We start from the raw sequence: 20,836 nt of genomic DNA on the forward strand, positions 1-20,836 counted from the left end.
GACTAAAAACCTTCCCGCCGTCATCCCTGCAATCTCTAGTTCCAGGACTAAAACCGTCAAGTCCGGAGGTCTCGGACAAAAAGAACCTCCCGTCCGCATGCCTGCACGGATTCCGGACGTTGGACGGGACGATCTTAGCCCCGTCCCCTCCATCGTCCACGTCTCAGACGATCCGGAACTATAATTGTTTTATATTTTGATGAAAGTATATTCTTCTATGCCATGGTATATTGTGTAAATCATAAGAACAAGAAAGGGACGAGTCTGCGTCTTGTTCGCGTCCGCGGATCTCGAGCTGTCCGGTTAATTCGCCGAGTGCGCGATTCAAAACTGTTTAGGAGGAGTCAATGCGGTCGCAATCCGCCAGCCATGGAGGTTTTGATCCGCGATTTGAAACGTTCTTCCACTGCGAGGAAGGCGGTTATAAGATTTCCCCTACCGCCTGGATCGCCCCGGGCTTTGCTTCTGGTTTGACGGGTTCTGTGCTGCGATTCCGTGTTTGAGGCTCTTGCAGATCGTCTTCGCCTGAGATCCAGCGGCCTCGATTGGGAAATCCATGGATCCGGCGAAGAAACCCTTTGTTTCCAACACTGGTACATGGGCGATGAACGTTATCAGCTCCGTCGGCATCATCATGGCCAACAAGCAGCTCATGTCGTCCGCCGGCTATGGATTCTGCTTCGGTAATTTCACATGATTTGCCGGAACTGCAAGATTCCGATTTTTCCTTTATTCTTCGATCGGGATGAGTTTTAACGTGATCGATTTGCAGCCACGACGCTGACGGCCTTCCATTTTGCAATTACCGGCCTTGTTGGGACGATATCGAAGAAGCGAGACTCCGCGACGTCAAAGCAAGTGCCTCTGAGAGAGTTGCTGCTGTTTTCTGCCGTGGCGAATCTATCTATCACCGCCATGAATTTCAGTCTTATGTTGAATTCCGTCGGATTCTATCAGGTTCGTCTATCAGGCGGCGTTCATTAATCGTCTATGCAAAGCCCAATTGTCCAATTAGGGTTTGAATTTTGAAATGCATTGGATTCTCCCTGCAGATGTCGAAATTAAGCATAATTCCCGTTGTTTGCTTCATGGAGTGGGTGCTTAACAACAAAAGATACTCGACGCGTGTGATCTCGTCTGTGTTCTTCGTGGCCTTAGGCGTGGGCGTTTGCACCGTGACCGACGTGAATGCCAACGGCTTGGGCTTTGTCTGCGCCTGTGTCGCCGTTTTCTGCACGTCTCTGCAGCAGATTGTGAGCAATATCTACCCATCTTTTCATTATTCATGAATGTCGATTGACGCATAACATTCTCTCCCCAACTATCAATGAAATCGTACCCGATGGTGTGCAAGAATGTGTATTTTATAAATATGTAGTTGATTCAGCATCGCATTAACTAGATGAAAAAGATGGTCTTTTTTGTGAATGGTTCAATAATTTTACCGTTGTTTCAGACGATCGGGTCATTACAGACGAAGTACAGCGTCGGCGCGTTTGAACTTCTGAGCAAGACTGCGCCGATACAGGCCGCCTCTCTTCTCCTCATTGGCCCGGTAGCCGACCTTTTTATGAGCAAGCGCTCTATCCTGGACTACCAGTTCTCCTTCGGCGCCGTCGTGAGCCTAAAACCTTCTTCAATCTCTCCTGCCATTTAAATGGAAAGTAATACAAAACAAGTCATAAAATGAATACAACAAATGTAGAACTACATTCAAGTGGACCCATTTTTTGACACGAATATGAATCATAATTCCATTTATAAATGTAATTTTATTTTTTCATTCTTGCAAAACAAAAGGGTCCACTAAACTTGTTTAATAATTACTTGAGACGGTATAGAAGAAGTTACATCGACTATCACCCATTTTTTTGACACGAGTAAGAATGATGATTCTGTTTCTTAAATTTTATTTTATTTTTTCTTTCTTGCAAAACAAAAGGGTCCTCTTAACGTAGTAAATAATTACTTAGGACGTTATAGAAGAAGTTACATCGACTATCACCCTTTTTTTCTGCATGTTTGACTCTCTTCATCTCTCTTGGTGCCCAGATGTTCATCCTTCTCTCCTGCGCGCTGGCAGTCTTCTGCAACATCAGCCAGTACATGTGCATAGGTCGCTTCTCTGCCACCTCTTTCCAAGTTCTTGGCCACATGAAGACGGTGTGCGTGCTGGTCTTGGGATGGGTCCTCTTCGACTCTGTCCTCACCCTTAAGAACATGCTCGGAATGGCCTTGGCTATAGCCGGTATGATTGGCTACAGCTGGGCTGTGGAGAAGGACAAGCAAAAGCCAGCTAAAATCGCTCCTCTCCTTCCCATCAAAGGCGAAGATGAGCAGGGTCAACCGCGGAGTTAGAGCCCAAAAAGAGTCTACCCATTCTTTACAGACAGACACCCAAGTAAGAAAAAGTTTACCCCTCCATGAAAAAATTCTGGGTTTTTGCCAAAAATTCACAAGTTACATTCCTCACCCGGGTTGGGCAGTGGCAGCTCCCCATGCCTTCAAATTTTCTGGGTTTTTAACAAAATTTCAAACGATTCATGATTCTGGGTTTTTTCCAGGCCCATTTCGGCCCATTAACTACCCTAACATCTATAAGAACTCCTCGGCTAGGGTATTTTGCTCATACCCAGGTTTCTAACTCGCTTAGTTTCTCATTTTTTGTTCATTTGTGCGCCTCCATTAATCCCGGATGAAACTCTTCTCTGGTGTTCATCCGATTCATGGGAGGCCGACATCGATTCTCGTGGGAATTTCGCTGATGGCATCTTCTTTCATATCATGAAGGTGCTTCTTAGTAGTTTCCCACACAAGTTTTTCAGCCATCTTCGATCATCTTGATAATCTAAAACAGTATCAGTTCATCTCTCCGGAGAAGAGCCGACCAGAGGGATGAGCTCCTGCTCCTTGGCAGCAGCCTGGTCTCTCTCCAGAGTGAAATAAAGCGGGGAGTAGAGGAAGCCGCAGAGACACCAAGGCAAGGCCATGGTCAGCAGCAGCCCCTTGGACAGCGCCGCGGCCTTCCCGGGTCCGGATCCGTACCCGAAAACCCTCTCGGCGAGGAACCCGACCGCCGGCGCCGCCAGAGAGGCCAAGCCGCCCTCCACGGCGCGGTCGAAGGCGTAGACCATGGTCCGCTGCCTCGCGGGCACAATCTCGGCAAAGATGGGGTTGTTGGCGCAGTTGGCAGGCCAGCTTATCGTCAAGCCCATCAGAAGCAGCACCGCGGCGAACTCCCCCCGGCTGGTAGCCGCCTGCGGGATCAACCTAAACAAGCACCAAGAGAAGGGCACACCCACGAAGACGCTAAACTGTGCCAGCATTATCCTGCCCCCGCGAGAGAAGCTACCGGATACTCTATCTCCCAAGTACCCGCCGAGGAAGGCCCCCACAGCGCAGCCCATGGCCAGCAGACTGATCAGCCCAGCTGCGGTCCTGTTATCAAACCCTGAACCCACCAACAAAAAACCAATCTTTAGCCATACCCAGAAGCTAAAATCGAAAAATATAGTGCAGGCACGCGGACGGGACGATTTTTCGTCCCGTCCAAAGATACGAACGAATTTAGAGACGAAATTTCGTCCTGGGGACGATCGGACGGGACGTTTTTCGTCCCATGGGACGAAAAACCGACGATCAGAAATAATTGTACATATGATCCTCCGCATTTTCTCTCCTCCGTAATTCCCTAAAAAGCTTAGAAATAATAAATATTAATATATTAAAAATATAAAATGGGTTTTTTCGTCCGGGACGAGGGACGGACGAAAATTCGCCCCTTCGAGACGAAAATTTGTTCTCGGGAGCACTTGACGGGACGAAAATTCGTCCTCCCCCGAGGACTGGATGAGACGAATTTTCGTCCCCCCCGGACTGGACGGTTTTCTAACCGTCCATTCCTTCGTCCTTGCACTGAATAGAGACGTGGGACGGGACGAAATTATTCCGTCCCGTCCATCGTGAACGTCCGGGACCCGGAACTATAGCGGACGAAGAAATGTCACGTAAGTTACCGATGAGCTCGAACCACATGGTGAGAAAGACCATGGCGGTCCAGGGGAAAGAACCCACGATCCCCTGAAGAGCGATGATCTGAAAGGACCGGACTTTGGCGACGTCTCTGGCGGCTTCCCAGGCGGAGGCGGAGAACCCGTCTGGGGAACGCTTCTTCCCGTCCCGGGAGACTTGCAGCTTTCTCGGGTCGTCGACGAAGAGGAAGATGAGCAGACCGATGAGCAGGCTAAGTAGAGCGGTCAGCAAGAAGGCGCAGCGCCAGCCGGGCAGTCCCCAGTACTCTTGCCCGGCCATGACCGTGGCCAGCGCGCCGCCGCCGATCCCGCCGACGCTGCCCACGAAGCTGAGCACGCCGAAGCCAGTCCCGCGCGCGCCGTCGCCGTAGCTGTCGGCCACGAAGGACTGCAGCGCGGGGATCACGACGGCGAGCCCGAGCCCGTTCACGGCCCGCCAGAACGCCACCGCCCCGAACCGCTGGCTCAGGCCCACGGCCGCGGTGGACAGCGCCCAGCAGACCGTGCCCATCGCCAGCACCGCGGGCCGGTCGTAGCGCAGGACCAGCACCCCCGCCAAGGGCGACGCCAGCGCTTGCACGAAGTTCCTCGCGAAGGTGAGGTAGCCCAGCTCCGTCGGACCCACTCTGAACGCCTCGCTCACCTCCTTGTACACCGACGGAAGGAGATTCTCGTCCGCCCTCTCCAGCACCGCCGCCAGGTTGATCAACACCAGCGAGATCGACACCCCTCGCCTGCGGTACAATCATCATTCTCATCTCAATTTCATTTCGATTCGAACTATAGTCTGAAATTAGCCTTGGAATTGTTCTTACTTCATTTTTGTACGGGATTTTGAGATCCTGAAGCGCGAGCCCGGTGAAAGCTTCATAACCGGATCGACAGATCGATGGAAAAGAAAGCTTGCCGGGAGGAGTGGTAACCTCAGATCCGTCTCATCGATTGGTCTCCGTGAATTGACGATCTGAGAAACAGCGACTTCTGCTTTATCTTCCCATTCGACCGGGGAAAACGGAATTGCATCGGGGAGATAGAACAGGAGTAGCGATTTCCCCTTCTCGAGTAGATCTCTGCCGGCCCCTCCTGTAGAACGATGCTCTCTCTCTCGACATCGCAGTGTTATCGAAGCCCTCGAAAATTTGGGCCCTGTACCCCTGCCGGCCCAATTTGCAATGGGCTGGCTTATTGGGCCAAGCTAGCAAGCTGTCTCCAATCCGAGAGTCACATTGTCTACACTGAAGAATTCATGCGACGACACTTCATACTGATTACAGTGTATGGTGCATGGGTAACTCGCTGCCTCGTCCTGGACATGGGACGAAGTTTGTCCCATCCTATGTCTCAATTTTCAAAAGTTCATCCAAATCGTCCCGTCCAAATATTTTCATCCACATCCCGTCCCATCCAAAACATTCTTGTCCCGTCCCACGTCCAGGACGAGGCAGTGTGTTAGGCCACTCGGAATTTGACACATGACACAGCACGTATCAACTTCCAGCTAGAGTTCTCCGACTGATGCATGACTCCCGTCCTCCGTCCAAGGCTGCGGATGGGATGGTTATTTTGTTCATGGGCGAAAAAGTTGTTTCGTCCACAGGACATACGGACGATTATTTGTGCCGTCAATCGTCCAAACTCCTTGACGTTACCCTTTTTTCGTCCACGGATGGAATTACCGTCCTGTCCGTGTCCATGCACTATATGCAGTGCACGTTCAGGGACATAGGACATGATGGAGATTCTCAGACTGTGGATGAATCTACTAGAATTGCATTCTTTGGGGAGCCAATAAATTGGGACACGGGACGAGACGAACCATCTTAAAGTCCCGTTCTAATGATCATGCACCTTAGTGCTTACGAGGACGAGACGAGGCGGCCAAAGCGCACGAGGACTGAGTACCAGGTGATAGCTACCGGTAGAAAAATTGGGTTATTTACGCTCACTCCGGACATTACGGGAATTGGGCACCGAAAGGGACCAAGGAGCGGTCGCCGCCAGCGTTCAGGGGCGCACGTGGGGGGTGGGTGTCAGACATTCACGTGTCGCGAGTCGAGCAGCCCACTATCGGGGCGCACGTTCCCGCCCTGTAAGCACGGCCCAAATTAAAAATTATAATTTTCCCCACAGGCCCAGCAGTCAACGGGCCCGCGCGCTCGTGCGCCGACATTTAATATAATTTCTCTGGACTGTTCCAAACTGAGACCCAATTAATGGCCCAAATTTCTCTCTCCATCTCCGTATCTCCCTCTCCCCCTCTCACTAGGTGGCGACACGTGGACACCCCTATCAACGGGAATCACGGGCCGGCCGCAATAACAAGAAATCAGGGGACAATACGTCAATCTTTCTGATCTTAGGGGTTTTTCGGAAATAATCCCCGCGAGTCTTTCCGTCATTTCACGTCTCACGCCGCTACAGTTTTGAAGAGGGCCCCCCCCCCCCCCGCGTTCTCTTTCTTCAAAAGCTGCGACTAGAGAGAGAAACAGAAGAGAGACACAGATAGATAGAGAGAGATAGAGAGAGATCGTCGTCTTCTTCCTCGGAGCTCGGCTTGCGCGCTGGAGAAGAGGAGGGAGGAAGGTGGAGGAGAAGGTGGAGGAGTGGGGAGGGATGACGTCGAGAGTGGGGAGACTGCCGACATGGAAGGAGAGGGAGAACAATAAGAGGAGGGAGAGGCGGAGGAGAGCCATAGCCGCGAAGATCTTCGCCGGCCTTCGCGCGTACGGCAACTACAAGCTACCCAAGCACTGCGACAACAACGAGGTCCTCAAAGCGCTCTGCGCCGAGGCCGGATGGATCGTCGAAGAAGACGGCACCACCTACCGCAAAGTACGCCTCTTCCCCCTCTCAGATCTGCGATTTTCCCCTTTTTCCCGATCCGATTCGCGGCTGATCTCCGGGTTTCTTGTGCTACGATCGAAGGGATGCAAGCCGGCGAATCCGGAGGCGATGGGGGGGGGGAATCTCAGCCCTCTTTCTTCTTCCTTTCCCAGCCCGGCGCCCTCCTGCCATGGCAGCCCGTCGAGGGGGGAGAGCTCGGCGAACCCTAATCTCGACGCCTCGCACCTGCTGCCGTTTCTACGGAACATTTCCTCGCTGCCGCCGCTGCGGATCTCGACCAGCGCCCCGGTCACGCCGCCGCTGTCGTCGCCGACGTCGTCGAGGCCGCCGAAGCTGAGGAGACCGGACTGGGGCGGGCCGCCGCTCTTCGCCGCCTCGGCGCCGGCGAGCCCAGCGCGCCGGCCGGCCGCCATCGCCGAGTGCGACGAGTCCGACGGCTCTACCGTCGATTCTGGGCGGTGGGTCAGCTTCCAGGCTGCGGCGCCGCTGTCGCCGACCTTCAATTTGATCCGCCCCGGCCCCGCCGTCGGCCCGGCGACGTCGTCGGCGGCGGCGCCGAGCCGCGGCGGGGCGGAATTCGAGTTCGAATGCGGCCGTGTGAAGCCCTGGGAAGGAGAGCGGATCCACGAGGTCGGCGCCGACGACCTTGAGCTCACCCTCGGCGGCGCCAAGCACCATCATCAAGCCCAGCTCCACTCCGCTTGAAAAGGTCAGCTCTTTCCTCTTTCCTGAGCTCAATTCTCTCTGTAAATTCAGACCGAGAGCTCTTCCTCTCTCTCTCTCTCTCTCTCTCTCTGCTTCTAGTGGGCATGGTCAGAACATTGATGGGTGATTGGAACAAGTTAAGACGTGTCGAATTTGGGGGGAAGCCCATTGGAGAAGGCTTTTCCCCGTTCGCTGTCTTGATTATTTAGATGAGCACGCCGTTTGTCACCTTTTAATGAGGATCCTAATGGTGTTCTTGGTTGAGAATTTTACATTCAGTCTCAGGCTTTCTGTGTTGCAGGTTTGGTTTCCGGTTCCATGATGTTACTGCTGCTGGGGTATGTGGAAAAATAGTTCAACTGATAATATTATTAACTTTGGTTGTGCATCTCCCATTTCTCTGGGGACTCTTGGTGTTTGTGCGGCTTCAGATTCAATAATTATAGTTGGTCAAGTCGGTCAATTACTGATTAAAGTAATGATCGCAGATACACTAGGCTCAATGGACTCCTTTTATATATTTACTTTTTCTTTTAATCTATTCAAAGTAACTGCTTTTATCTTTGACCACATAAAAACACCGAATGTCTATATGGGTTACACACAGGTATGCCAGTTCCAGTATAGTCCCGGGAGTTACCCTTTTACAATACTAAGAAGACGTTAAATGTTGAGACTGATTATCACAGTTTTGTCTTTCGAAGTCATAAGGGTTGTCCTTTTATTATTATAAAAAACAATGCTAATTTTTTAGTGCTCCTTGTTTCCTGGTCCTCTCCGCTATGGATCTACACTTAAATTATTACGGTTCTAAAGTATATCAAAACACAACGAACGCCGGAGAGAGTTAACTGAGGGTATCAGAAAAACAAATCAGTGGAAATTTCCGCCTTGTGTTTGATGAAAATTCCGAGGAGATCAATCTTTGGAGATGACTTTTCAATATATTGATTCTTCAGAATATGACACATTTTTCTTACTATACATGTACTTCGGTGGTGTTCTCCCTTTCTTACTTCAGGGTGGGCGCTAAATATTTTTTCAATAGTCAACCAGTGATAGTATTCACTCAACGAGAAGAAATGATACAACCGTTTCATGTAATTATATATATTTTTACTTGTAACTTTATCATTTCTTTCGAACCTAAATATTATTTGAGTTTTAAAATTGATTCACATTTTTTCACTCTTTAAAAAAATGGTACAAAAATAGCTTGATTTGATAAAAATGTATAATTACATTTTTATTCTGGATATAAAATACTTTTGGATATAAAACCGTGAAACTTGAATAGTTACCAAATGGGTTGATTCCATGTCCATGGTTCGTGTAGAACGAAAATGATATTTCAATACATAAAAACTGATGGGTGAAACTTATTTTGTGATTTTTATGCATCATAGCCCTGAACCTAAGACCCTAAGTATTAGCATTTCAAAATAAATGGAGATTATATTGTATTTATCTTTCTTTTATTCCTAAGATTTAATCCTGATAAATATTGTGAAGTTTTTTAATAGTTGAGTAACAAAATAAGAGAAACTGGTAAACAATTAATAACATCTAATTAGTTACATTAGGTACATTTCTTATGATGAATGAATTTTCCTATCTAGGAATGTTTTCTTACCTCAAATTAATGGTCAACATCATAAATCTGATACCATTATCGAATGTGTGCCGAGTAATATATGATTGTAATAATCAAATGTAAAAACTAACTAGTAAAATTAGAACTTACTAATTCAGCTCAATTTTTAACATCGGTCAGAATTATACAAGAATGTCAAATATCATTAATAATGACTGTCAATATCTTTATAATGGCAAAAATTCAGGAAAAATCATATTTTGACTCAAAAAATTATTTTCTTTATGAATATGATGTTAGAAAAATCACTAAAACTCCTTAAAATATCAAAAACATGATTCTTAAAATTAGTTTAATCATTTTAGGCTTGATAATATACATGCTTCCAACTTTTTGTGAATAACGTGCAAATCTCATCATATTAAAATTAATAATGTGTGTGATCATAACCTCGTCCATTTTCGCCCATGGCCAATATCTTCGCCACTGGCGAGTTGTTTTTGATGATGGAAATGGACAAAACCACCGCATGGATGCGCAAAAAGGGCTGGGAGTTATGTCACATCAAGTTTCTACATTAACTTATTGTTCCTTCCCTTTGAACCTCGAGTTTTACATTTTTTTATTATCTTTCTCCACAGAATGAAAATTGATCTTTGAACCTAAAAATGGGGGAAGGTCCTCCTCTCTAGTAATGTTATTCATTGATCTTTCCCATTGATCAGGTGAAAGTCTTCTCATTTTTTAGGAGAAACAAGAGAGATATCCATGGAAGAATGAATACACACAAACTCAATTTGAGGAAGACATTGCCATAGAACCGTATAAAGCCAACCGCGAACCATCCAATGTGGCGAAAATTTCTGGCGAGTCACTGTATTTCATACACTCATATATGAAGCATAATGTGATCCCAAAAAGAAGATGATCACAAAGAATCAAAGAAAATTTTTGCGTAAAACAGTTAGTTCTCTTTCCGGAATTTCATCAATCACTTGGCGCTAATCATTTTAAAACATTTTATGCATTTCAATTGCATAAAAATCTGTAGAGTTGCCTAAATTATCTAATCTAGGGATCAGCTCACTCCACAAACTTTCACTGTCTAATAAAGTAATGAGAATCAAATTCCATTATGAAAATTTAAATCAAGAATCTTTCCCTCATTTAAGTCTTTTCGCAAACACCTAGTGTGCTATCTTCATCACATTCAAACTTTACTTCATTTTCTCTCTTGTGACAACTATTCATCTCTCTAACTATTTAAGTACCAACATTTTCCTTTATCCAGCATTTTAGACATCCTCCAAAGCGACAAAAATGATGATGATGACTGATGACGTTCAGGTATTATGGAAAAAGTGAAGATCACAGTATATATATGTGTGTGTATATATATATTTATGCATCTGTACATATATACATAGATACAAAATAAATAAAGTAAACGTAAATGGGGGAGACGATCCCTGAGCACAATAACACTTGTCGAGGATGGGGACCACAGCCCCCAAGCACGGGAATGACCGTCAAGGATGGAATGATGAACACCTAAAGTGGGGACAACAACTGTCGAGGACAAGGACGACAACTACCAATGAGGGGGACGATGATCGCCAACGATAGTGAATGATGACTACCAACGATAGGGTTGACAACCACCGTGGATGGGGATGACGACCGTCAACAACGAGCAAGAGGACCTTTGAGGATGGGGATGATGACCACTGACAATGAGGAATTATGATCGCCAATGATAGGGAATGACGATCACGGAGGATGGGGACAACTACTATTGAGGATGGAGATAATAACCACGAAGGATAGGAAAGGCAACTGCCAACAATGAGGAGATTTGATTTCTGAGGATGAGGACAAGGATTGCAGATGATGGGGATAATGGCTGTCGGCAACGGGAACTACGACTGCCAACAAGGTGGATGATGATTGTTTAGGACTAAAACAACGATCACAGACGACGGGTAATGACGATTGATGAGGGGGGAAAGATAATTGCTAATGCCAGGGATGACGATCGTCAATGACAGGAATATTGCTGACTGCGGGGATGACAAGCACTATGACGGGGACAAAAATTGCCCATGACGGGGATGCTGACCACTGATAGTAGGGACGCCGATGCCAAACAACTTATTTTATGTAATGCACTGCCATGGTTATGTGGCCGTCAAGCCAATCACACTATCATGTTTATTTAAGTTTTAAAATATTTGCGTTCATAATTATTCCGTGTGATGTTTATAATAAAGTCCATGAATACGTGCAATGCTTTAGTGAATTATGATGAGATCATAATACAGTGATCACTAGTCTTTACACATGTATTCTAACTATTCCTATTCGATGGATAGTCGAGACAGACATTGAATTATTAAGATAGAATAGCACTAATTGATCCTACTCGTAAGATAAGTATAGCTGATCCTATGGCTATTACTATGGCAAGACTAAGGACATATAGTGGGTGCTCTTTGGAGAAGGAGTTCACTGAATTGATCCGTATGAATTCCTGAATGGTACCTAAACATCAATCAGGTCAAGTCAAGTCACGATTGTATAAGTGATCCACTGACCTGAGACACCAAGGATATCTCGTGAGTGAACATCTACGTTTTGACTATGACTTACTAGCATCTAATCATGGGGTTTAAATAAGTTATAGATAGGATATAGTAAGAAGCTTACGGAGATGATTGAATGGTCAAGATGGGATCATCCACCCTCGGTATAAGAGGAGATTGACTCAAGGAAGACGATGCAAAAAAAATTCTTCGCCAGGATAGTAAGGATATTAGAGAAGGCATTCTCCAATGGTCCCCATTATGCACCGGTACTAATCGAATGACGAATTAGGGTTTGACAATAAACTATACCCTAAGTCATTCAAAAGTCTTGCACGAATGATGGATTATACATATACGGTAACTGATGACGGTAAAGGTTCCATGAGTGAGTTCGAGACTACTCGGTATCTTCTAGAGCATGAGGTGTAGCTTGGCACCCCAAGGGTTGGAGACTTAACCTATCGATTTGGTTAAATTGATCCTTCTTTAATCTATATGTTCAGATAGTTAATTAATAAGGTTAGCCAATAAATGTTATTGGGCCACTATAGTTATTAACTAGAATGATACATGGGCCTAGAGGTTCACCGCACAAGGTCATAATGACATTGGTGGATATATTTTACTTTGTAGGGTCTTTTGAGAAAAACCTTAAGTGACATATAAAGAGGGAAAAGGGTCTCATTTGGGAGCCCCTCCCTTTCTTCATTCTCTATCTCAACCAAGGAGAGAGTCTCCAAGAAGAGATGAAGATGAAGAAGTGGAGATCCAAGCACCGAGTGATCGTGTGGATACTTCTAGAGCTCGGGCACTTGAACAGCTTCGGAACAATCTCAAAGTGCACATGTCAAGGGTGGAATAAGTTCCCCAAAAAGGTACACTCAATATTTTGTTTTAGAGATCAATTATGAATCGATTGACACGCTTCCGCATCCATGGAACGTGTTTTCCATGGCCGAACCAAGGCACCGAACCCAACACAAATAAGGGTCCTAAGGGCCCCTAATAAGATAGAGGCCCACAAACATGCTCATACACGGGCTCTCACATGCACGAACATGTAGGACCATATGGGGGTCCAAACAACTACAAACAAACACAAACGACACGTATGTGGCCACACATACAAGGCCTACAAAATAAGAAAGATAAGCAAAAATTAAGTCAAACCTTTGAGGCCCGTTGACTAGGCCGAGTGTTTTGAAAGCCCTATTGCGTGAATCATCCCACACTTGACAAACTGATCAAGGCAGGATCTTCGAAGCTGGATGGTCCCCCATCATGTGATGCTTTAATCTTAATAAATATTGATTTTTCTGACTCTTACACTAACGAACATAGGATGTGAAGTTTTGCATGTACCATGGAGTACAATGCAGCCAGTTTGAAGAATAAAACACCGCATGATGTTGATGTCATCGTGGGTCACGTAAAGAAGCAAAATCCCAACCTTGACACATACTACAGCAGGATGTGTGACTATTCCTATGGACCAAGAAACTACAAGACTCTTTCTCATCATTTGCTCTTACTCTGAATATGATGACAGAAGAATTATAGGGCACCAGCCATATACAATAACACAAAAATAAGCCAAAATTCTTATCCCACCAAGGTGACGTTCACATATTCTCGTTGGAGCAAATCACATCGATTCAGGCTAGTACAATACAAACTCTCACAAGCCTTTACTTGGCTTTCTAACCCATAATCTAGGCTCAGATCCTGGTTAGGGGTGATACAAATTCCAACGTGGAGTGATTAAATTTATTAGAGCCACTACAACTTCCCCTTTCCCAATTATTTATTGGGTTGAACATCAGATCACCCGCTTCCTTTTTTGAGGGATCCCCCATCTTCTATGCCATTTAGTGGTGGAAATAAATGGCTCCTGTCATGAATCATCCTATAAACTCAATGGAATTATGCCGTATATATTTCTTCTTATTTATCATTCCAAAAATATTTACGAAAATTTTGTACTTAAATACTCTATAATAAATATATAACAAATAAGGGGTGCACCCAAAGGAATGCATAAATTTCCACCACTAAAATTTTCTTTAAGCATGAAATGAAAGAAATAAATTTAGTAGTGAAAAAATAATTTCAGGATTTTTTTAATGAATTTATCAGATTTATTTCTTCTGTAATTTATTCGACAAGAAAGGAGAGTTTTTATTCAAATACATTTTGTGATTACTTTCAAAAGTAATAATGAAAAAGGGTAAATATATTTTTATAGCTTTTCTCTCAAATTTATTGAATTTCAGAAGAGCAGGATTAAATAAAACAGTTTTCAAATACAAAAATACCTTATATCATCTATATTGGATCATTATTGCAGCACATCGCAGTCTTAGGCATTTGGGCCAGCTAGCCTTATCCAGCCCAATTCAACTTTTTCTGAAATTGGAAAAAGTTTTTCTAATCTTTGAAAAACTTTGAACAATTAGGCGTGTATTTGATCCCTAAATGAAATTTTGAGTAAAAGGGTGTAGGCGTGTAAAAACAGGTGACATCGTGTGTGTAGCGTTTTGTAGGGATAAACAGTAAATTTATTCTTTTGAGGATTTTTCATAGAGATGTAGAGGCATTCTACCAAGAGAATTTTTTTCATTCCAGAGTAAGTGAACAAAGGGATTAGGAGATGATAGGAACATAACTTGAAGCTAAAAATAGTTGAACTTTTATGAAATTTTACAAAAATAAACTAGAGATATGGATAAATTTTACCAAGAGATATAGAAAATTACAGGGAAAGAGAGAGATAAAAGATGAAGGAGATGATGGGAATGGAACTTGGAGCTGCAAATGGTTTCTTTTTTAAAGTAATCTTTGAATAATAGTAGGAATGAATGAAGGGATGGAGATGATATGAATGAAGGGAGAAAATGATTGAAAGTGAAGGAAAATCTAGATCCAAGCTGTTAAAATTAAGTGGTCATCTCGTGATCAATTAATGCTTCCTTTCAAGTTTGCATCCTTAAAGTTTTCTTGATCAGAGATTTTTCAATGAAAGAAACATCAAAAAACATACATTAAGCAGTTTAAACAACCTGCAGCCTGGAGAATGCCTTGTCCTTCAGACTAGTCAATTGCTTAGATCAAGTCTAGAATGATGGTAAATTAGAGGGAAATAATTATTTATACATAGTGGTTAATTAGTAAATGTCCCTTAATCATTTTCTACCTCATTTATGGATATTTTGGCCTGATTTTCTAATTGGTTGAGGGCTTCTCGTTAATTTATTTCCTCCTTTTCTCGTTCCTACTTTCTTGATAGTTTTAATTTTTTAATTAGGGAGGTTTGAATGCCTATTTTTCATTAAATTCAAGCACAGTCAGCCGAACTCTTTCTGTATTGTCAGGTATATACGAAAGTTAGAGAGCTCTAAATTGTCGATTTATCCATCTTTGATCCATGCCTCTTCTCAATATGCTTCATGCTCTACATCCTTAACTGATAAAAGAAAGTGTGGCAACGGGGCATGAAATTCTACATCTTAGGCAAGTCTGATAAGTGAGATAAAACAACATTAAAGCATCTCTGGAAGGAAAATAAACTAAAACATAATTATGAATAATCATTTAATGTCCAACTTGGAACCAAAGTAAAGAAGCCCCATGCTAACATGTACTCTCATATCTGTCTCCTTGCAATATTGAAGTTTTAATTTTCAAATTATCTTATCACGCTAGTGTCATGATTTTTACATTATGGCATCTAATTAGTGATGACATAAGAAGGATTTTTAATAATAATTGGCATACACAATCATTAGTCAGAATAATTTTGAACTCGATTATGACAAGTTTTGAAACAGTAATTAATCACGGTAAAACCCATTTAAAACCATAAACATATTTTTTAAAAAAAATTATAAAACATACTCCAACCCATAAGTTTATTTTATTTATGAATCCAACGTCAAATTATTCTGAAAAAAATCTAGAAAAATAAAAAACATACTTAAAATATTTAATTATTTTATATACTATAGAAAACCGATTTTATCAGTTTGGTGAAAATAAAAATAAATATTCTGATAGTGATAAGAATAAAATAAGGAAGACCTACATTCACATAGGGGTTTAGCCTTTGGCCAATTACCTTGACATGGTGGACTGTCTTTTGATTAAGAATTTCAGCTAATTATATTTCATTATTATCAAATACATTATTAATAAAAAAGACCCATCCCATCTAAATTTCAGCTTACTTGGGAAAGCTTTTATCATGAATGATAAATCCATTTTTTTTGGTTTACCTAAAATTGGAAATGATTCAGATACTCATGCTGATTTTCTTCATCTTGGACTTGCAAATATGTGAATTTTCATCATCTTTATTTCATATATTTGGTCTTCTTTAACTCCATTCCACATAAGATAAGTAACTAGATAGAAAAATGGTTAATTTGATGGAATCATTCTTGTTTGACTTAAATAATGTAAAAATGATGTAATTAATCATAAAATAATGTAGCAATTAAGTGTGAGTATAATGACAGGGTAACAGTGAAACTATCATTAAATAAAGATAACAAGTATCATAATCATGAGGATTTGGCATTAAAAATTATGAACGATGATACAAGATGCATTTTATCAAAGCCCAAAAATAAATTGCCTAATCAGGAACAATACCTCAAAGAAATACTTTTAGAATACTCATGGAATTCTCCATCCCGTTAAGAATCTCCCAATTAAATATTATATATTTCAATATACATGAAACTTATTTATATCTGTAACAACTTCTTGACATCAAAGCAAACAAGGTTAGTTAAAAAATGTCTAAAATATGGATAGAATAAATCCATTTTGAAGTTTGAAATGTTAAAATAGTCTTGTTAGTAACATGAAACACTCAACGGATACATGATTAAATTTGTATCACATGGATGTATTTATGGGCACATTTATCATCTATAAGCCTTACTGATGGAGGACCATCGTGCCGACGACGACCTGATGACGACGACGACATCAGCCGGACAACCGACGACGACTCACCAGCAGCCACGTCGGACAGCTCGTGCCGACGTCCGCAACCCGGGGTTTAAGTACTCCGGGTAGGTTCGAACAATTTATGTTTTTTCTATGTGTATTTTCTTTGCATTTCGAATTATGGATTGGGCCAGTATCGTAGGGTCCATCCTCGTCTTTATTTTCATTTTAAGATTGTATTTTGATTTTGTAAGGAGAGGTCGAACCACGTCTCATGACGGTTCAACCTCTCCCCACGTCTCCTTGGCACCCCTCCTCCCTATATAAGGGGAGGGCATGCCCAAGGGACTACTTGGAAGTTTTTGAAATTGAAAAGTATTTTCAGAGATCTTCCCCCTTATCGTAGCTGTAGCGTAGGGGGTTTGGCTAGCCCCGTCTCTTCGTCGAGATCACTCCGGAGAGGGTAGAGCCCACGTCTTGTCCGTCGAGATCACTCCGGGCGGGACGTGTTCAACCGTGCCATCGAGATCACTCTGGCACGTTCAAGATTTTTCAAGAAGTCGTCAAGTCAAGAATTGAGAAGGCTCCCATCGAGATCACTCTGGGCGTCCTCAAGGTTCGTGACATCAACGGCGCTGTGCGGCATCGGGACATCAGCCTCCAGCGAGGAGGAACGCCCGCGACCCCGTCAAGAACCCAATCCGCCAGGTTCTTGATTCCATCCTTCATCCTCATCCTCCTCCTCCCTCCATCTCGATCATCTTCCTCCATCGTTCTTGGTAATCCTCCACCATCTTCCCTTGTTTTCATGAACCAACAACCTTTTCGTGATCTCCTCCCGTCGACCTCCCCTCATTCTTCTGCCTCGCCCTCGCCCTTCCCTGATCCTGCCACCCTTTTCCCACACCATCCTTGATCCCCAACCTTGCCATTGTCCTTTCTTGATCACAAGCCCCCCCCTTCTTGCCATACCCCTTCTGAGACTCCCTATCCCTACCTTCTTGGTTCCACCGCCGGCCCTCCCGTCCTTCCCTCTCCCAACTCCGACCCCTGACACCCCGCCTTCTCGCCCGCCGTACGGACTCGCTCCGCGCCAAGAACTCATGCGCGCCATGGTTCCTTCCCGCCGCGACACCCGCACCAGCGCCGCGCCGCGCGCACCCGGCGCCCGCGTCGCGACGCTCGCGCCGCGACGTCCGCACCGTGACGGTCGTGCCTCAACACCGCGCCGCGCAGCGGCCTTCCCAGCGCCGCGGGGTCGCGCCCATTGGTGACCGGGCCGCGCGCCGAGAGAACGCGCCCGCCGCGATCTATCTCTGCCCTCGGTTCTACTCGCGCTGTGGTCTCTCCTCCGCCTCGTGGCCTCCCCTCCGCGTCGACGACCGGTCCTGCTTCGCCGCACCCGATCCGACCGTCAGCGGCGCCGTCCCCTGTCATCGCCGCCGGCGTCCTCGAATCGTGAAGGTCCCAATAACCGACGTAAAGCTCCTCGGTGTTCGTCTCCAAACTGCACCAAGCGCACTCGCCCACCACCATTTCGCCTGATCGAGCACGCCGTGGACTACATATCTTAAGGTCAGCCCGTCTCCCCTCCATCTAAACCCAGTATTATTGCTACCTGCAGTGCCGTCGTCCGCTATCGCGTCCTCTGCCAAGATCTCCGGAACGAGCTATCAAAAAATAGGCATAGCCACCGACGTTGAGGGCAGGATTCATTGGAGGTAAGCGGACTATTTCTGATTGATTAGACCTCGAACTCCTCAGGGCCGTAAGACGCCCCTCCCGACTTAGTCGCCTAGTAGATTCTGCGGGTCAACGGGAGTCCGATCTCTGGATCGTTCTACCCCGTAGATCGTCTCAATCTACGACGCTTACTTACCAACGTCTTACCTGCTCGTTTATAAATTCCATTCCAAGTTTAGACAAATCATATCATTCCATCAGTCTTATCGGTGACGTGAGACGCGCCGTTCGATCCCGGCCGCCGTCGTTTCGCATCACTTACTAAAGACTCACCAATAAGGAGACATCACTAAGGGTATCTGTTAGGCCCCTAACTAGGCGGCATTCCCTGCCTAGAGGCCTGCGTGCTTATTGGGAGGGTGTGTTTGCGGGAGACTCACAATCTGTAATGACTGAGTCCTATTTAGTGATATGATGCATTAAGGGTGGTGACGCCCAACCTGATCTTTCAGGCCATTGCCCTCATATGTGGTGATATAGTGTGGGCAGTGCGTGTGCCCATTCGTAGGCGGAATGAATCACGTGAAGTCTGTGCGTGCTGGGCATGCGAGCCGACAAGCGTGAGCGTGTGCACGCCAAGCGCCGCATGCCAGCGCCACGCGCAGACGCCAACACTTTGCGCGAGCGCGGGACGCACAAGCTGGGTGGCATGCCATGGGTGCAGTGTGCGGAGTTGTGCAAGGTGCTGTGTAGCGGCCGCGCGGGCAGCGTGAGCATCGCGTATGCGAGGCGCGAGGCTGGGAGACATCCCGCCAAGAGACTAAGGCAGTGGCACACAGTGAGTGCCGAGGCGGCATGGGGCTGTGGCACCCCTGCAAGTAGTGTCGGGCACGCAGAGGTCGGCTTGACGTGCCAAATGCGGCGACGTCGCGCAGACTGCGTGCGATAGGTGTCAGCGCTGGTGTTGGTGGCATGTGTGATCGTCAAGGCAGGGGTAGCGTGTGTGATCGCCATGCCCACGGGCGCGGGGCGCTTGGCCTTGGGGCACATGTGTAGCGCCTGGCCTTGAGGCAGAGAGGCGACACTACCCTGGCGCGATGCACCTCGTCTCGTTACTATGTATCATCCCTAGTCTTCCCCCTTATGACGATGATCTAGTGCCTTATATTACCATATTTACTTGTTTTTATGCATTACATACTCATATGTGCATGTGATCAAGCTTAAAATGATTAAATCTATTTTTAGAACAAATTTCTGAATTTTCTGTATTTTTTTAGGATTTTGCTAACAATATATTCTAAAAGAATATAACTTTTCAGACAAAATATGATTTTTATGCAATTGTTTGATATTAAATATGGAAATATATGATTTTTCGGAGTCAAAATATATATTTATACATATTTTTTGGGCTTTTATTTTATTTAATATGAAATTTTAAGTATTTTGGTTTTTTTATAGCATAGGGTGACGTGGCGCACCGATGCGCTGCCACGTCAACATCGAGAAAGAGATTTTTTCTTTGTTTTTTGTCCTTTTGTCATGTACATGTGGCACGGAATACAAAGAGCCACAGAATGTGAAAAGCCGCGGAAGACAAACAGCCACAGAATACGAAAAGCCACAGAATACCAAGTGCTTTGACTTCTTAACAGGCACGAAACCGATGAAATTGATGAGGAGAGAGAAGAAATTAAAGGCTAGGACTGCTTCAACTTCCAACGGCCATAACTTTTGATCTTCCCCTCCTCTTTCTATCCATACCCTCTGATCTATAAATGGAGGCCTGGATCATTGTAAAAATCATCTTGAATTTGCTTCCTACTTGTGTTGGTTGATTGAAAGATAATGAGTTTTGAGATCCATCAAGAGTGTTCTTGGTTTTCTTGAGTGTGTGGGAAGAAGCATTGGAGAAGAGGGGGAGCTTACTAGCACTCGTAAATTACCGTGATCCTAGCGGAATGTAAGGATCTAAGGTAAGTGTCTTCACCTTACGTTGTCTCTTTTCCGTCACTATAGTTAACATAATTAGGATTTATCATCGAACTTGCACTCTCATTTCACTCTTGTTCCTCGTCTCTCCATCCTTGCCATTGTACCACTCCATATCCAACCACTATCCTTGTTCATAGCGTCGTTCATTGTCATATCCATCGCGATCACTTACTCTTTTCTTTAAGTTAAATTAGCTTATAATTACATATCTTTTATCGATATCACTAGCTCACGTCCTCAAATCTTGCTTCCGTCGATCCTCTCGCCCATCATCACTAGTATAAGAAAGTAATTCCTTAATCATCATTCGTTGTGGAGACGATCCGTACTCATCACTAACTAAGTATTTTTAAGTACGGTTAAATATAGTTTTATTGAATAATCTCAATCACCAACGACAAATTTTAACCCTAAAATTGAGATTATCAGACGACCCTGACTAT

The 20,836-nt window shown here is 44.7% G+C and overlaps 3 protein-coding genes and 1 non-coding gene across 6 annotated transcripts; 3 read left to right on the top strand and 1 right to left on the bottom strand.

Annotated features, from left to right (window-relative positions):
* Positions 1-269: 269 nt before the first annotated feature.
* LOC144702278 (UDP-rhamnose/UDP-galactose transporter 2-like) lies at positions 270-2,803 on the top strand. The gene is made up of 5 exons (XM_078574257.1): positions 270-683; positions 773-957; positions 1,053-1,253; positions 1,457-1,618; positions 2,053-2,803. Exons 1-5 carry the CDS (start codon positions 557-559, stop codon positions 2,356-2,358), a joined length of 981 nt encoding a protein of 326 aa, XP_078430383.1. The 5' UTR covers positions 270-556; the 3' UTR covers positions 2,359-2,803.
* LOC144702801 (small nucleolar RNA snoR83) lies at positions 2,689-2,818 on the top strand. Its single transcript, XR_013581381.1, has one exon. It is a non-coding gene; the product is annotated as a small nucleolar RNA snoR83 (small nucleolar RNA).
* On the bottom strand, positions 2,818-5,244 carry LOC144702277 (Major facilitator superfamily protein). The gene is made up of 3 exons (XM_078574256.1): positions 4,847-5,244; positions 4,017-4,765; positions 2,818-3,451 (listed from the first exon to the last, which is right to left on the bottom strand). The coding sequence occupies exons 1-3, from the start codon at positions 4,900-4,902 to the stop codon at positions 2,865-2,867; spliced, it is 1,392 nt and encodes a 463-aa protein (XP_078430382.1). The 5' UTR covers positions 4,903-5,244; the 3' UTR covers positions 2,818-2,864.
* A 1,275-nt stretch (positions 5,245-6,519) lies between these two features.
* BEH1 (BES1/BZR1 homolog 1) lies at positions 6,520-8,071 on the top strand. Of its 3 annotated transcripts, none has more exons than XM_078574260.1 (3): positions 6,520-6,863; positions 6,957-7,584; positions 7,866-8,071. In XM_078574260.1, the coding sequence occupies exons 1-2, from the start codon at positions 6,645-6,647 to the stop codon at positions 7,578-7,580; spliced, it is 843 nt and encodes a 280-aa protein (XP_078430386.1). In that variant the 5' UTR covers positions 6,520-6,644; the 3' UTR covers positions 7,581-7,584; positions 7,866-8,071. The 3 variants fall into 3 exon arrangements, with proteins under 3 accessions (XP_078430386.1, XP_078430385.1, XP_078430384.1); XM_078574259.1 differs by having other exon boundaries at positions 7,882-8,071; XM_078574258.1 differs by lacking the exon at positions 7,866-8,071 and having other exon boundaries at positions 6,521-6,863; positions 6,957-7,852.
* The last annotated feature ends 12,765 nt before the right edge of the window (positions 8,072-20,836 follow it).

The sequence above is a fragment of the Wolffia australiana genome, chromosome 4, assembly GCF_029677425.1.
Source record: "Wolffia australiana isolate 7733 chromosome 4, ASM2967742v1".
Lineage (NCBI taxonomy): Eukaryota > Viridiplantae > Streptophyta > Magnoliopsida > Alismatales > Araceae > Wolffia > Wolffia australiana.

Bases quoted from the DNA above. Each gene is read 5' to 3' on its own strand.
- LOC144702278 (XM_078574257.1), top strand. From the start codon at position 557: ATGGATCCGGCGAAGAAACCCTTTGTTTCCAACACTGGTACATGGGCG. The intron at 684-772 runs GTAATTTCACAT...ATCGATTTGCAG, and splicing joins CGGCTATGGATTCTGCTTCG to CCACGACGCTGACGGCCTTC. The intron at 1,619-2,052 runs GTGAGCCTAAAA...CTTGGTGCCCAG, and splicing joins AGTTCTCCTTCGGCGCCGTC to ATGTTCATCCTTCTCTCCTG.
- LOC144702277 (XM_078574256.1), bottom strand. From the start codon at position 4,902: ATGAAGCTTTCACCGGGCTCGCGCTTCAGGATCTCAAAATCCCGTACA. The intron at 4,766-4,846 runs GTAAGAACAATT...ATTGTACCGCAG, and splicing joins AAATCCCGTACAAAAATGAA to GCGAGGGGTGTCGATCTCGC. The intron at 3,452-4,016 runs GTAACTTACGTG...TGGTGGGTTCAG, and splicing joins CATGTGGTTCGAGCTCATCG to GGTTTGATAACAGGACCGCA.
- BEH1 (XM_078574260.1), top strand. From the start codon at position 6,645: ATGACGTCGAGAGTGGGGAGACTGCCGACATGGAAGGAGAGGGAGAAC. The intron at 6,864-6,956 runs GTACGCCTCTTC...CTACGATCGAAG, and splicing joins ACGGCACCACCTACCGCAAA to GGATGCAAGCCGGCGAATCC.